Source organism: Ammodytes marinus, assembly GCF_949987685.1.
Source record: "Ammodytes marinus genome assembly, chromosome: 22".
NCBI lineage: Eukaryota > Metazoa > Chordata > Actinopteri > Uranoscopiformes > Ammodytidae > Ammodytes > Ammodytes marinus.
This window is the reverse complement of record NC_137226.1, coordinates 14,673,197-14,689,881: the sequence shown is the minus strand read 5'-3', so window position 1 is coordinate 14,689,881 and position 16,685 is coordinate 14,673,197. Positions and strand designations below refer to the sequence as shown.

Sequence of the window (16,685 nt, the reverse complement as noted above, 5' to 3'; positions counted from 1 at the left end):
GTTAAAGCTGCGTGAGGTCATTTTACACATAGGCACGCCAAATGACGGCAAGGAGATAACCCACATTTTAGTGACTTCAGTAACAACAAACCATGAAATGTAGCTTATCTTTATACTCCAATCACCAGCAATTGAGAGGGTTTCAGTCAGTGCTTATGGAGTGTTCTATAATAACCTAATGAGGAATGGGATGCCAGCATGTGGGATTAACAATGATGTGCGGTGTTCACTTTTTCCCATGGAAAATCATGCCAAGTGCAACTGAGTTTCCGTGTTGTCCAGCAGTCAAATGCCCCGTCCAGCTCTCTCTAGTCCGGTGAATAGTGCGTGTTTGGCTCCTATTCCCACACATTACAAGGGTTTTCAAGCACACACTACTGCTGCTGCTGCTCCTCGATACCACGGGCAAACAGCCTGATCAACTGGCACTGGACACTGCAGAGAGGAACACATACACACACACACACACACACACAAAACGCATCATTTAGCCTGAATAACAAACCATCAACTTAATGACCGTGCTCATTTTCGATGAGACTTTACTGTCCATGTGGCAGATGTAAAAGCGATGGAACGGCGCCCCTGTGTGCAGGCGCAACACGAGAAACTTGAAAGCGGTACAATCTTTGTGGCGTGTAAAGTATAAAGACCTTTTTTTTTCCTTAAAGAGACGCCTTTCACATATGTGATAATGTAACAGATGGGGTGGCGCACAGCAGGTTAAAGTATACGGACAGAAATAACAAGAAGCAGTGAACAGGCAAGGGGGCTACTATCACAACTACAAAACAACATACTGCTTCTGGCCTCAGTTACTGCGTTGGCCTTTAGTGTGCTGAATGATACATGCAGTTGTACAAGAACACATGTTGTTTACTTGAAAGCAATGTCATGGAATACAGTATTTCCAACCTTTCCAGACTTTGTACGATAGTCAATTATAATTCTTGTTTTATGCATCACACTGGGTTAAAAATCAAATTTCATTCCATATAATAACTATGAAATCAAGGAGGCACATGCAATGTTTTGCTCATAATTACAAGAGGTCTCCAGTCTGTGTTTGTTCAATCATTGTGGCAGCGAGTGTTCCAAACGGGCATTTCTCACTTCTTTCCATCTAACTTTCTTTCGGTTTCGCCTGAGCTATCACCATTAATTATCCACGCGGCGCTCTCTGGCTGGCTCACTCCAAGAACGATTAGCGGGGAGGAAGAGGCAATAAAAGGACGGACTTCTGCTTTAATTAAAGGGGAGTAGCCCTTTAACATGGGGAGGACCGTTAAATTAGCGACATTACAGCGCCATGCATCATTGGCAAAGCACAATGGAGCATGAAATAAATGATGCGTCAAGCGGTGCCATGCCGGCTGTATAGAGATCTGATAGTGGGGGGCAGGCTGAAGTGTGGACAGGGACGGAATAAAGAGAGGGGCTAATTTAGATGAGGTGCCAAGATGGTCCAGCAGGGAACAGTGAGAGAGTCTCCTGACCAGAGACTGTTGCTATGCTATGGCTGCTCTCATTTCTGTGTGGCCATGAAGAAAAAGCTTCTTTATAGGTAGCTATTGCTAAGAGTCGAGACAACTTACCTCATATAAGGGATATAAGGGTCCATATCAGACAGACTTTAAAAGTCACCTACTATGCAAAATTCACTTTTTCTTAAATATAGGTCTCTGGTGTGTCTAGAAACTCACAAAGTATGAGAAAAATAACCCTCTCTCTTTTTCTCCACCCCTATCTTTCTGAAAACCTGGGTCCAAAAACCACAGTCAAATGTTCTCGCTGTTATGATGTCATAACAGGAGAAGCCACACAACCATCCCATTACCAACCTAGCTTAGCACTACCGCCACCTTTTGATAAGCACAACCCCAGATACCCCACGTCGGAATCTGGCCAATCGAAGCAGACTGGGCTCTTTGAAAGGCAAGGCTTAAAGAGACAGGCTCTAAAACGGAGGGTTTAAGAGAGAGGCTGAAAAGAGGTCAGCAATGGCACCGTGAGAAATATAACGTTTTTTTCTGACACTACACCATGAAAACCGTTTCTAGTAGAAACCCAAATTAGGATTTTGAACCTGAAAATGACCACAAGATGTGACCTTTTAAACTTTGAAATAATGATACATCTTCCTTTGCCTGTTTCCAAACAGTGTACCTGTATAACATCATTATGAGACTTATGTCAAGCTAGCCACTCTGTGATACTATTAACTTACTGCAAAATAATACAAATAAACTTGTAAGAGGAATTATCATTGACCTGAACATTTTGTGTCTTAGCTAGTAAATGTATTCAATATACTTTACGAGTATTATGGTAAAAAAAAAACAGATTAATGCCATGATAGCAGGCACTTTTAAGTAGATTTCTAGCAGGCATAATATTTACTATTTACCACTCGGCAGAGTTGTCGGGCATACAGGACATGATCTATTTCTACTTAGGCGATTAAGAGATAATACCCAGAAAGAGCACAGTCTACTGTGAATACCACCACTATCATAGAGATGCAATAGGTATGAGCCATGCGAGTATTTCAATGCTTTTCCCCATTACACAGCCTCTATAGTATTTTATGAACTGATTCAAAGCTATTTTCCAGTTCTCATCTGTGCTGAGAGTGATCCTGCCCGTCTCTGTAGGGCTCAAAGTTAATTTTTCGTCACAGGCTTCATAAAATGCATAATAAGCTGGCACAGTGAAAAGGTGACTGAAATAAGCTCTGCTTTCAGCAGTCAAAATGAATGTCACAGTTTTACAACATTAAAAAGCCATATATATGTGCAATTTTCTGTTATTGGTCCAAGATATTTAAAGTGACTTCAATGAGTTTTCAGTTTTTGTTGACTCTAGCGGCACCTTTGGACAAAAGTTTTTAACGACGACAGCGCCCAAGTGTGAATTTGTTTAGGAAGCGAGTTAAAGAGAGACAGCAATTTATCATATACTTTCTTTATAATATTAGTGTGGTTTACACTGATGGTCTCCGTTGCTGTTGCAGGTCATTGATGAACATTAGAGGAACACTTTGACTGTTTCATAAACATTTAAAAGTTCCTCGTAGGAGGTTTAAAATGTTTGTTTGTTTTACATTTCTCAATTCTGTTAAAGCATGGGAAAAAAATGGACTAAGTTTCTTGAGAAAACTACCAAAGAACGTTTGGAGTGTATTGTGTTTGTGTGAATAGTTACCTGACTTGGATGGCAGCGTGAGGCAGGGGCTCGCCGTCGCAGGTCCAGCTGCTGAGGGCGGGGCTGTAGTTGTAGGTTGTTGGGGCAGAGCATATGGGACTGAAGCCTGTCTTCTGAGGACTCTCACTCAGGTCTTCTAGTGAATCCGGCTCAGAATGCCACGGCTGGAAACGAAACTTCTTCACCCGGTGGACCTCCACAAACCAGTGGTCGAACTGGAGAGGGGGAATAGATGAAAGAGAGTGAACAGATGTGCCCACAGATGGTGCAGAGGTTGAGACCGCAGCCTTCCAGAATGACAAGGAGGGTTTTATTTCAATAGGAGAAGTAAAGCAGCATTAGAGGGGAATACAAGAGTCCGCCTTTGTTTGCTGCTTTATCATATCAAATCAAATTTTTGGGAAAATCTCTGTAGAATAAGATGCATTTTCTTTGTAATTAGTTTCTAAATGTACATACTAAGCAACAATTATAAACAGTTGAGGGGCATAACTGAATCTGACTCTCCCTCTTTCATCTTCATTCTGGCTCCAAAAGCCCATTCACAGTAAACCCGTCTGTGTGAGGCTTTACTTAGTGTGTGTACTTTAGCAAGCTAGATGCTAATGTGTAGCATAATGTCTAAGTTTATTAATTAAGCTTAGCTTGTTAGCATGCTATCAGTAGGAGTTCGCCAAACAATTCATCCTGAGGGGGACATGAATATGCATACCAATATAACATGGCAATCCACTTTTATGGTTAAAAGTGGTTTTCTGACCTACACAAACATGTAAATACAAAAATTGTGCACCAAGCATCGACACCAAATGATTCCTTGTTAGGTGACCTGAAAAGACTTTGACAGTGGGCCGTCTTCTAGAAACAGCAAGAGTCTTTGAACATTTGTCATGTCTCAAATCATAAACTGCCTAATTGTATACACATTTGCACTGGAAACAGCATATTCCTCTGAATAATGATAACACTATTGAGTGATAAAACAATTCTTGGCATGTACTTCTTTATAATTTAACGGCTCCCAGTGGGTGAGATACAAAGTTTATTTGTCCTCTAATCGTCTTTTAATGGACTCCTGCTGATTTTATGAGGAAAAGCAAAAAACAACATGTTGAGTTATTCTTCTCCCTTTGCTGTTCTGTAGTGCTTTTGTTTTTGGTAAATAGAAACTTGTTCAAATGCAAAATAAAGGGAGGGAATGGGGTCAGATGAAGTGGAGGTACTTAAAAGCTATGAAAACGGCAGAGGAGTGGAGAGAAGAAAAAGAAGAAAGAGAGAGTGATGAAAAGAAATCATATTGTCAAAATCCCCTTTCATCTCACTCAGTGTCGCGGAAAGGTTCAGCTCTGTCCGGTGCACTACTCTCAACTTCACAGGGTGCCACTTTCTCCCTACGCTCTACTCTTTTCTTCTTATCCTCCTTCTCTCTCTCTCTCCTTTCCTTCTCCCCCTTTCTCGTCCTCTTTCATTCAAAAGAGCGTAGTGACAGCCATTTATTTCACATCAGACCCACTTTATGAGTGCAGCCGCTTTGCATTCACGCCGGACGCTCTGCCTAAAAGGCTTTTCTGACAAGGCCATGAATATGCTTAGCGGCTTCTCACTCCTTGTTTCTCTTCGCTCGGCTGGACATTGATGCTGATATTAAGTGAACTCCGATCCAAAGCCCCGCTCACCCATACTCATACGACGACTTGTCTACCTTTCTGTGTCGCAAGTAAAGCAGTGAAAAAACAAGCTAGGGACAGCCTTTTCCCTGCCAACACCTCCCCAAGGGCACTAAGATCTGTGGTCATGTTTTTTTTCTCCTTTTGGGGCATGAGGGAATAGCATTGAAAATAATTATGGGATCCCAGGTGATGCCAGACTGACCAGCTGCCTAAAAAAGGTGAATTGCATAAAGTTAACTAAAGACAGATAAAGCAAAATGGGACAGATTCATAAGAGACAGTACAAGTTGCCTTTTAGCACGATGTTTTCTGAGAGTGTAGATAGACACGGCCATCGTGACAAATGAGATGTTGCGCAATATTGTTGGATTTTAGAGAGATCTTCTTCTACAGCTGGGCTAAAGTTACATGAGCCATTCAGTAAGGCTCCTATTTCACAATTGTGCTTTGAGCTAATTGCTCATGTTTATAATAAAAGGTTAACCAGTTTAGCCAATTAGCATGCTTAAGTTGAACAAGATGGGAATGTCATGAGCCCAAGTTTTGCCAAATACAATTTTTGACCTAAATATAAAAGTCAGGGCAATAAACGATGAATTTCACATTTTGTGGCTTAGCTACTTATATTCAATGTTAGAATGCTAAAAAACTTATACATAGGCCAAACCTTAAAAACAAAGCCTAAAATATTTCTTAAAGGGAATAACATTTCGCCTCTTACTGTAGCCGGTACAAATAGACTCATACTTTACCCTTTTCTATGAAAAAGAAAAGACTAAGAGACTACAGTTATGCTAGCAGATACATTGGATAGGCCTTCTTTTGGATGATATTCAAATTAAGCATCTTAATTGCTTCTGTGTGTACAAATTGTCTTTGCAATCACCCAATAGATTGATAGATTGAGATATAATTAAGTGTGGACCAAAATGGTGTCACAGCGACCAACACAGTCATCTCTTAAATTCAAATTGTGCCTTTAGGGGATGGATAAAGTAACATCTTACTGGTGATTCTCAGTTTGGGGTTTTAGTATATATTGGGAAAATTCTCTTGTCATAAAATCATTTTTCAGGCCTCTCTGCATTAGCATCGCCAGGGAGAGTTGGTAATTTGATTTCACCCCCCCACACACACACACACGTGTAATATCATTCAGTCATCTGGATGTAAAATACTTTATTGGAACCACGGCATTCCAAGGGCACGCTACATTGCACACAGAGCAGCAAAATCTCTCCTCCAGTCGCTAGATTTCACAGTAACAGCAGCAGCTCCTGCACCTACTGAATCCTATAAATGTGAAAGCTGAAAATACATAAAATCCTAATCGAATCCGATCTTATCACAGCAGTAATATTCATCTTTGTAATTACAATATTGGGTTCTTCTAAATCATATTGTTAAGCCGGTGTTGGCTCTAAACACCAGTTTGCAATGTTCACACTTTGACCAAGGCAGCTACAGTAGATTGAAATGACTTCCCAGATCCCTCTAAATGGGATGAACTTCCTGCGGTAATAATTACTAATCACCAGGCTTCCCTTGGCAATACTTGTTCTATATCCTGAGAGGGCATTATCTGTTATCAGCCTGTGTACTCCCTCCCATACAGTATATATCCCTGATCCAGCGATTATCAGTGCCTCCGCGGACCTGGGTGGAGGGTTATTTATGATACGTGGGAAGGCACAGGGGGGGCTAAGGCATTCTGAACCAAAGTGAACCATCGTGGGGGAGATTGAGCCGAGTCAGCAAAGGGAGGTGCCAGCAAGGCAAGTGGAGAGGGGGGGGGGGGGGGGGGGGCAAACTTCTGCTCGGCTCGTTTACGGACTAAACACACTCTCAATTTATCTTGTGTACTGAATCGAGCGGCTCCCGATTGTCGACAACCGAAAGTCTGCGCCGACCGTGATTGACGGGAGTCTTTCTGGGAGGAAGGATGAAATTGCCTTCAAAAGGTTCGCTGTATTTCCGTCACTCTCTTTTTTTTTTCAAGGGAGATGATATTCTTATCCCTGCTGGAATCCAATCACATCAATTGTCCCCCAGCTCATTTCAGTTCTGAAATATGCCGCACAGCACGAGTCACACGCTGCTGAAGTAAGTGTGCATAAATGGTGTATGAAAATGAGGAAAGAAATTCAGTTTGATTCCCATTAGATAACACCTTTTTAGAAAAGTGCTCTGAAGATTAATCATACAGCTGGCAGCCAAATATGACACACTTTTAGGGGTGTAACGATACATCGATATAGATCGACATATCGATTCATTGGCGAAATATCTAATCGCATGGAAGCAACGCCCAAACATCGATAAATATCGCGTCTTTAATATGCGCTTCTATTTTGACAACCTTTCTGAATGTTTGTGTCTGACACTATTTCCACTAAAAGAATGGATTGCTTTTTATTTAAATATCTGAAAGAGCTCAGAAATAAAATGGTAACATCGATTTTTGTTGTTGTTGGTGAGTTGATATGAATGTGACCGGTGCTGTTCAATGGACACATGATTTTGTCTCATATCAATCGCAGGCCCCTGAATCGAATCGTAAATTCGTATCGTGGCAGACTGTGATATCGAAAAAATATTGTATCGTTTTCCAGTGACTGTATCTAGTTTTGTATCATGAAGAAACAAGCTATTTACACCCCTTACATTGACACTAACTTCTTCCCTCTTACCTGGTCATCTTTGTTGGTGTGTCTGAGGAGGTGTCTGAAGAAGTTTAGACGAGAACACTTCCTAACCAGGATGAGGTCTGTGGTGCCGTCTGCCAGGTGGGCTGACGGCGACAGGCCTTTTGGACTTCGTGGACACGCACAGCTCATACTGGCTGCATTTATGGCGATAAACTTTCCACGGATCACACTCCAACCGCTCCTGTCATCTGAAAAGAAAATACCAGATTAATCCAAATTAGAGATTGTAAAAGCAACACATGTGAAAGTTAAATGTTGCAAATGGTGTTGAATACACATAAAAACCCAGGTAGCACATGTCACTCAACTCAATTACAATTAATCTTGGTTTGGCAAAATGTTGCAACCGGAATGTTTTTATTGCAATGTTTAGGGCCTTTTTATGTGACACTGACACGTATTAAATTAACACACCTCAAGCTGTGGTGAATACACCGTGCTGTTTTTTAATTGCAATGCTGTATTCAACAGCAGGTCCACAGCATTTGCAAAAATGTGCCACATTTGATTCTGTTTATTTCCTGTCAGTGTTGAGCTACTTACTTAAATAGGATGGTTAGATAAGAGACAGGTATAGGATAAAGATTCTGATGTTTTTTCAGCCTCCAGTTTGGCTTCACGCGGTGTTAGACTAGAACAAGTAGTATACTTGAAAGTATACTATGTATGTTGGTAGTTCTTTTCCAATCCATAAGGTTTAGTTCCCTTAGACAGCAGCGCTGCTGATGAGGACCCATTAAGATCCAGATGTCTTGGCAAGATTCTCAATCCAAATTTAGGCTGATGATTGAACCGAGATAGAAACTCTGAAGCTGAAAGTCATTTGTAATGGTAAATAAACTGCACTTATATAGCACTTTTTCACTGATTTTCTGAGACTCCAAGCACTTTACATTGTTTGCCACTCATTCACCCATTCACACACACACCAATGGCAGCAGCTACCACGTAGGGTGCAAACTAACCATCATGAGCAATTTAGAGTTCAGTGGGGGCTCTCTTGATGTAGAGGTCGTTCTCCGCATATCAATCCCCTCTTTGCCAGATTTTATTTCTGTCTCTCCACTACATCAAATACAAATGCATTAAAAATGCCCATAAATAATATTTTTAAAGATTATTTTGAGCATTGTTAATGATTGTTTATTGCATTAAAATTCAAAAAAATATATACACTTCAATATGTGGCAGGAGGCGGGGATTGAACCGCCTACCATGCAATCAGTTGACGACTGCTCTACCTGCTTATCAACAGCCGTCCCATGTGTGCTACCCTTGAAGGAGTGCTGAGTGTTTGAATGTTTTCAAAGCGCAATTAAGATGGACCGAGGAAGGGTTCACAATATCTAAAGAGAACGTCACGCACATAGGGGACCTGTTGGATTAACCTCAAATTGGCTTGCTATGATTTAAACGTGGCCTCCAAATCTCAAATGACAGACGTGATAGTAGCACTTCACAAAGCGCCACTCTGTTCCTCAGAGATTAGCGTCTGTTTATAAGTGATGACGTTTCAAAGACGCAGTTATCACCCACGGGGACTGCAGGCGCCTGTCAACAGGGCCATAGTCATTGGAGCACTGCAAATAAAAGTGATCACAGATGTCCAAACCTCAGAGGGAAAATTATGTGATCTCGGAAAAGCGAAACGATTCATTACCTTTCCCCCCCCCCTCATTTCACAAAGCAAACTTACAGAGGTGATAACGCGAACCAATGATAACAAGTCCGCCGAGGCTACATAAAAACAATATTTTAATTGGGAAGCGGTGATTAAAGCAACAAAAGAAAATTATAATAAAATCCAACTGTGGACTGTAGGCTCTGCATTAGGAGAATGGTTCTAAATGAGTATTTGCTTTCGGAGGAGAGGCTTGCTCATTTGTACAGAGAGAGAAAGTGTGTGTCTCTGTGTGTGTGTGTGTTTTGCCTCATTGATTTAGCAGTTGTCTGAGATTTCCCTCGCCAGGAAAGAAGCGAAAAAATAACGGAATCGCAAAAACAAACGGTAGCAGTGGCGTGAGGCAAACCCCAGAGCTGGCACAGCCAAATTTCTTCCTGATTAGTGGGAGTCTGTCACACATCATACACACATGCAAACGGGTTACGCTCGCTTTCATATTTACAAAGGAATTAAATACACACACACACACGCACATACACACGCACTCCATAGGAAGCCACAGTCTCTGATAGCCAAGAGGAGACGGAAAATCTTGAATTTAATATCACAACACTAATTAGAAAGGGAAAAAACACACACAGCTCATCTGCAGCACAGGGTACACACGCACACAAACACACACGCACACACACACACACACACACGCACACACACACACACACACGCACACACACACAAGTCAGTTTTTCATCTGCCTCCAGAGGTTTGTGCTGCTGTGTCTGTGGGTTGAGAGGATTGGAGATAATGAAGTGTCTGTGTGTTTATGTGTGTGGGTGCCCCATGGTCTGGGGGACAGACAGGGAGAAGGTGTGTGTGTGTGTGTGTGTGTGAGAGAGAGAGAGAAGCCGATATTATTCCACCTGAAAGAGTGGACAGACACCAGCCTTGCCGGGGGAACATGTAGTCCCAACAGACAGACAGAGGGGCGGATCAGTGGGATTTTTCAATCGATAGGCAAAAAGAAAGAGAAAAGAGTGTCACTTAAAATCAGTTTATATTTTCTCGTCAATAACTCATCAAGAATCTCATCAAGAGCGTTTGCCATGCTGCGGGGAGAAAAACAACAACAACAGACAGAAAATGGAGATGAAGAGGAATTTGAGAAGATGATGTTATTTACACTCAGTCCACCACAGTTACTGCAGAATGCAAATTGCTGCTGATTCGTGTGTGTGTGTGTGTGTGTGTGTGTGTGTGTGTGTGTGTGTGTGTGTGTGTGTGTGTGTGTGTGTGTGTGTGTGTGTGTGTGTGTGTGTGTGTGTGTGTGTGTGTGTGTGTGTGTGTGTGTGTGTGTGTGTGTGTGTGTGTGTGTGTGACTTCAAGAGGGAATACAGAGCCAGTGTGGGCTTGTCTCATCTCCTTTGTAATTTTCTCCCTAACTACATCCGTTGGAAATGCTTATCACACATCTCGGTAGTCTTGGGAAAAAAAAGCTTTCAATATAGACAAACAAGGATACGAGGAAAAGCAATGAGGCGCACACATTTGGGTGTGATTCAGTTCAGTTCACATTTCTCTCTAGTAACAATCCTTCAAACTCGTACCTTCATTAGACTTCTCCTTCTCCTCCGACGTCTCCCATTGCTCGTCCTGCGATGTGGGCTTGGGCTGACAGACGTAGCACCTGAAACATTTGAGTTTTTTAGTAAACAAAACGAAGATGCATTTTTTTAAAGACCTGTTTATAGTATTTTTTTATTTATAAAATGTAAAAAAAAGGCAGTATCCAAAATCTTTTCCGTAAAAAAACTTTGGACACTAATTAGATAAAATGAAATAAAGATTGTAACTCTGGCTTTATCCATCATCTAGGTTTTTGGTTTCTAAAGAGATGCAAAGGTACACAGAATTAGTTAGATATTACCAAATGTGAATATTTATTCAAACATTTATCAAAAAAATAGTTTTAATGTAAGTAATCAACTTTCATGGTGATAACTATAAGTAAACATTTTTAACCTTTTCACCAAGATATTTAAATATTATTTATTTTTGGTTATAAAAATGTACAGCCATTGAAGCCTTTTGTAGCAGTCATATCACCTTTAATGGTAAAAGTAGTTGTCAGGAAACATGACATTTTACAGATGAATGGTTTTCCAGCTTCTTTCACTCCCAAGAACAAATGCAAACAATGTCTTCGCCCAGGCCCAGTATCTCAGAAAAACCAAAACCAAATTATTGAATGAGCTTTCAGTGTGTGATAATAAATCAGATAGGCTTCATGACAAGCTAAGACTACCCCCATTTAAGCTCTGGCAGGTTGTGCACTGTTACTATTGAACTGCATCAGATAAGTTATAAGCCCATTGTAAAACAGAGTTGGGAAAAAAATAAAAAAAAATAAAGCTGTAGAAATGGATATCTCTGATGCTTTATTTACCCAGATCGACACTGCAGCTTGTCCCTGGGGTTTCCCATATTGTTCTCCGCGGGAAGGAAAGAGATGGTGCCTTCGTAGTAGTTGTGACTCAGAAAGGTTTTTACCCCTGTGTGGAAGAAAAAAACACATACACTGTGTGGTGTGTGGGCAACAGAGTGCATGCCAATAAGACTGATTTGTTTTGTTTAATTTAACACTAATTAAACCTGACGAGACAATTAAGGGTAGAATTCTTAAAGCGATGCATCTGTGTAACTAATTGGACCACTATTTCGTTTTTCCCTCAAGAGACTGTGGTGGCCTTAACTGGGTAAAAAAAAATAAAAAAAAATACGCATAGCTTAGAGATAATGCTATAGAGTACAGATAATGCACAGGTGTATTTAACAGTTGTATTTGCGCTTAAACCATTCTACACCATTTGTTAGTTAGTTTGTTGTATCAGTGCAAAGAACCCTATTTTTAAATTGTTTTTCTTAATGCCTTCGTCCGAGTACACTCACTCAGTTAGGACAGCTTGCATAGTAAAAACTCTCCCGCCTTGTCCAAAGGGCATGCAAGAATGAACAAAAACTGAACGCTCTTGGTGTAGTGGTTAGAGCATCCCCGTAAAGGCTCAGTCCTCGCAGCAGACCCGGGTTCAAAATCCGACCCGTGGTCGATTCTCTGCATGTCATTCCCCTCTGTGCCCCGTTTCATCTCTGTCTCTCTGCACTGTCAATAAAGCCTTGAAAAGCCCAATAAATTATCTAAACATAATAGAAACAAAATCGGAGCATTTTTGATAAGACTGCGGTGCTTAAAATAAGTGTCATACAACTGCTGGCATCACTGTAAAATCTTTTTCTGTGTAGCTTTCTTGGTTCCTACCTTTGGCTGCAACAAGTAACTACATTAGAACACAAGCAAACAGATGAGATTCATAATTGATCGTTGTGTAAGGGTTCCTTGTTCTTACACGTGTTTAGTATTTGTACTATGCACGCTTTGATAAATGAGGTCCCAGGTACATGGTTAAAGATTCATCTCATCTGTGCAGTTTGGCCCCAGTCCAATTTAGCCTAGTTTCATGACTTAGATAATTAGGCGGAGGAGGCCTCTGTTTAAAGAATGTTGTAGCACAATGAGTGCAAGTATTTATGTGAAGCCCCCAGTGGGTAGAGAAATATTTGTGTGGTCATGGAGTTTGTTGGCATTTACAAGTCCCACAAGTGAGCAACATAAGAGATTGCACCGAAGCCACAAACTCTGTGTGTGTGTGTGTGTGTGTGTGTGTGTGTGTGTGTGTGTGTGTGTGTGTGTGTGTGTGTGTGTGTGTGTGTGTGTGTGTTAGATTTATATCTTTAATTGTCCAAAGTCTGAACCCAGATCAGTCGCAGAAAGCCCTGGGGTCACTTCCAGGTACCTTCACAGTAAAATAAATTGGTGTGAGGTCAGAGAGAGCCAAGGGTTAACTGTAGGTATGCTTAGCCTGAAGAGTCCCTCATGTGTCTAAAGTGGTAGCCCTCATACCTGACAGGTCATATCTAGCGGGACCCAGCCACCTCTTCGCCTCGCTGTCTGTCTGCACGTCGCCATAGAAACCGTAGCCGAGCAACGAGACGGAGTATCTGAGGAAGATGTCGTCGTGGTGAACCGAACACACGTCCACCGGCTGGCAATCTCCTGTTAGAAAGACACACACAAAAGAAAGCAGCTGTTTAGTTACAGCATCGTACACATTTAACATGGAACAGATGGTGTTGTAAATGCTCAAAGGTTGTTTGCAGCTTTCTACAAAACACTGATAGCTAATCACAGGGAGCTAAAACAGGACCACGGCAATCTGACACAGCGATTAGACTCTTTCCGTGACTGCTACTCACCCACAATGATGTGTAAAGCAGAAGTGACTGGATCGCTGGTTCCCACTGTGGCGAAGCAGATACAATCAGTGGACCCTAATGGATAACGGAGACATACAGGTCGATGGTCAGCCATTTTAGCGCCAGTATAGACCTAATATATGACACTGTTACATGAAATTACTTTTTAACTTACAATTCACCTGTACAAAATGGTCACACACACAATACAATTCTACAGTCTATATACAGTGTACGTTTTTCTCTATAGCAAACCTAAACAATTTTAAGACACTATGTGTAAAAATGTGTTGTTGTGGTAGTTTTTTTAATAAAATTTTTTGGTAGACTGTCACAACCTCCTGAATCTGACTCACGTACACAATGACATAGCCTACACACGGACACAAGTTATACAATGGGCTTTGAGTTTTCTAAAAAAAACACTGTATGCCACCAGAAAAAACTTGAAAGATCACATAACTGGTATGAATATAGTTTAACACTTCTTGGAAAAAAACACGTTTTTGCCAGTAACTACTTGCATACCAGGAAACACACACACACACAAGACTAGACAAGAGCCTACAGCCATGCCAGCAACTCTTCAAAGCTGTGCATAATGTTATCAGCATGCTAACATGCCTATGTGGAGGGTCTAAGCCTAAGGAAAGAGTTTTGTATATCTGTAGCATACAGATTGTTAAACCTACTGAGGCACATTGCTAGCTATGATGCTGGGCTATATACATAACATTGATTTGATTAGATTTTGATTTATTTTGATAAGATATTTAGCAGGTATAGGGCCAGTTTCACAGACATGGATTAAGCCTAGTCCTGAACTAAATGGAATTTTGAATGGAGATTGTCCATTGAAAGTACAATTTAGTCCAGAACTAGGCTTAATCCATGTCTGCGAAACCGGCCCATAATGTTTTACAATGTTATGCGCGCTACCTAAGTAGCATTTGCTATTAAGAACCATGGAAGGGGGTAGGGGAAAAGTTAAGGTAATAGGAAACATATTTGAATTTATGAATGTCATTGCAAAGTTGGGACCAATTTGATCATTCTTGGGATTTTTTGTCTGAATAAATAAAAACTTTACTTTCCTAACAGAACATTTCCTGCAACGGATTGCTGAACTATGTAATATTTTTATTTGTAATGCATCAGTGCTGGTCTAAAGTCTTTGTGACATAACTGATTTTATAAATCTTTCAATTATGGAGCGCTGTTTGATAAGCTCAAATGGAGTCATTAATATTCATCTTATCAGAGTACGATGGTCAGCGTGTCTTCAAGCTTTTTAATGGGTTACTATCTCCAGTAATCAGAACAGCCTGTAATAGCATGTTGTCCCTTTTGGCAGATAAAGCTGTAAAGATGTAAATAGGACGTTAGAGTTCAAATCGGTCATAATAAACGTAGCACTTTATACTGTATAGAAGTCTTCCAAAACGGCAACCTAGTAAGAAGAATTCAGTTGAATTATCAAATTAGTCGGAAACGAAGGGGGACGTTTCATCCATTAAGTAAAATAATCGGATATATAGCTCCAGGCCCTGAGCTATCATCAGCTCTCTTCAGCCAACAAATGAAGGATAAGATACATCCCCTGCCTCCAGAGAAATGTAGTGCTTAATGTTAAATCTTTCAACTGGAGAGGTAATAAGGGCTCTATCGCTTCTACTGCGTAATTTCAGCCCTCTCTCTCTTTCTGCCCTACTTTGATCGTCTTCGAGTGGTAGTGAAATGGACCTACTGTCACCGATAAAAGGCAGAGAGAGAGAGAGAGAGACCGAGAGAGAGAAATCTTACTAGTGATGTTTTGAGCCGGCTCAAAGAAGCGTGACAGTTGGAGATCAGGCCTGTCATTCAGTCGGTGAACACACAGATGAGTATGAAGATGAGCTCCCTCTCTCTCTCTCATTCTCGCTCTCTCTTTCTTTTGCTTTCACAGACTTTCTTTCTAGGAATATTCCTCATCTGGCCTTTTGCTTCTTCTTCTCCCATGGGTTTCATAATCACATCCGAGCACTTTTTCCGATTGCCCCTGACAGCACCGCCGCCACCGCACTATAGGCCTACCTGCTATTTTGCCAAGCGTAAAAAGAAAGCGTTGACATATGCCATTTAATTTCTGAATTTATACCACAGTAAAAAAGCCAACTGACTTTGAAGTGGCGCGCGCAGATGTTCGATGATGTGCCGTCCTCTGCTGATCAATGTTTTATTGCCTTTAAGTTTGCACAGCCGCAGCAGTAGCCTGATGTTGGCATATTCAGAAGAGAGAGCATAAACTGTCACAAGGCATATCCTCAGTGGGAAAAGCCCAAGGATTTATCTGAATTTCCCCTCAAATCTGTCTGGCCCCGTAAGATCATCTTGGCAGTGGAATCATCTTGGACAACAATGGAGTCGTGATGCATTTTAGTGCTGCCCTAAATTTTTTTATTTTTTTTCCTCCTGCTATTTGAATCCTCAGTAGCCTACATGAATGTATTTATAGCTTTTGACAGTATCTCGGAATGACAGCAGCGAACCAGACAAGTGGAAGTGGATTATTTTGATGAAAGAGTATATGTTTTTTTTTCAATGTGTCAGGGACAGGGTTAACTGACATTTCCCTTTTCAGTCTATAATAGCTCCAAACCAGTATGAAAAAGGCTTGTCATGAGAAAACGTCCTGTCATAACGTTTATTTGGATGACGGCTCGGTGACAAGGCCATAAATGAGTTCAGGACTCTTATTCTGAACATTGGTATTGTGGGACTTTTGATAAGACATTACCATTTACTCTTCCAGTGGTATCGATCGGCGTATTGATGGAGTCGTAAAAATCACACTCTGCCATGATGACGTAGAAACACAGAGCTACACAGAATCAAAGTTTATGGGCTGCATAGTAAGCCGTGCTCATTGCCTAATATCGATTCCCCTAAAGCAATAGTGTTTGTGCTAAGATGTTAAAGACACTATACGCCATTATTTGAAACATTATTGTCACTTTAAATGAGAAAGTTACAAAGCGTTTCACAATCGAGGTAGATAAATGACTGACAAAGGCAAGATCTTTTTTATGTAGTCATTTTGAGCCATTTAATAACATTACAAGAGAGTCGGCAGTAAAATAATGGCAGAAAGGGTCCTTGACATGGACATAAAGAGACATGTTATCTACAATG

The 16,685-nt window shown here is 41.0% G+C and overlaps 1 protein-coding gene across 1 annotated transcript in view; it reads right to left on the bottom strand.

The window, feature by feature from the left end:
* Positions 1-271: 271 nt before the first annotated feature.
* cerk (ceramide kinase) overlaps positions 272-16,685 on the bottom strand; it is a gene marked incomplete at its 5' end in the record, with an annotated part of 36,619 nt that continues 20,205 nt past the window's right edge. Inside the window, 7 exons of the mRNA XM_080050779.1 lie at positions 272-435; positions 3,205-3,419; positions 7,565-7,770; positions 10,811-10,890; positions 11,650-11,755; positions 13,162-13,314; positions 13,515-13,589. Of these exons, the coding sequence (XP_079906905.1) occupies positions 375-435; positions 3,205-3,419; positions 7,565-7,770; positions 10,811-10,890; positions 11,650-11,755; positions 13,162-13,314; positions 13,515-13,589 (896 nt within the window). The 3' untranslated portion in view covers positions 272-374. The remainder of the gene's footprint in view (positions 436-3,204; positions 3,420-7,564; positions 7,771-10,810; positions 10,891-11,649; positions 11,756-13,161; positions 13,315-13,514; positions 13,590-16,685) is intronic.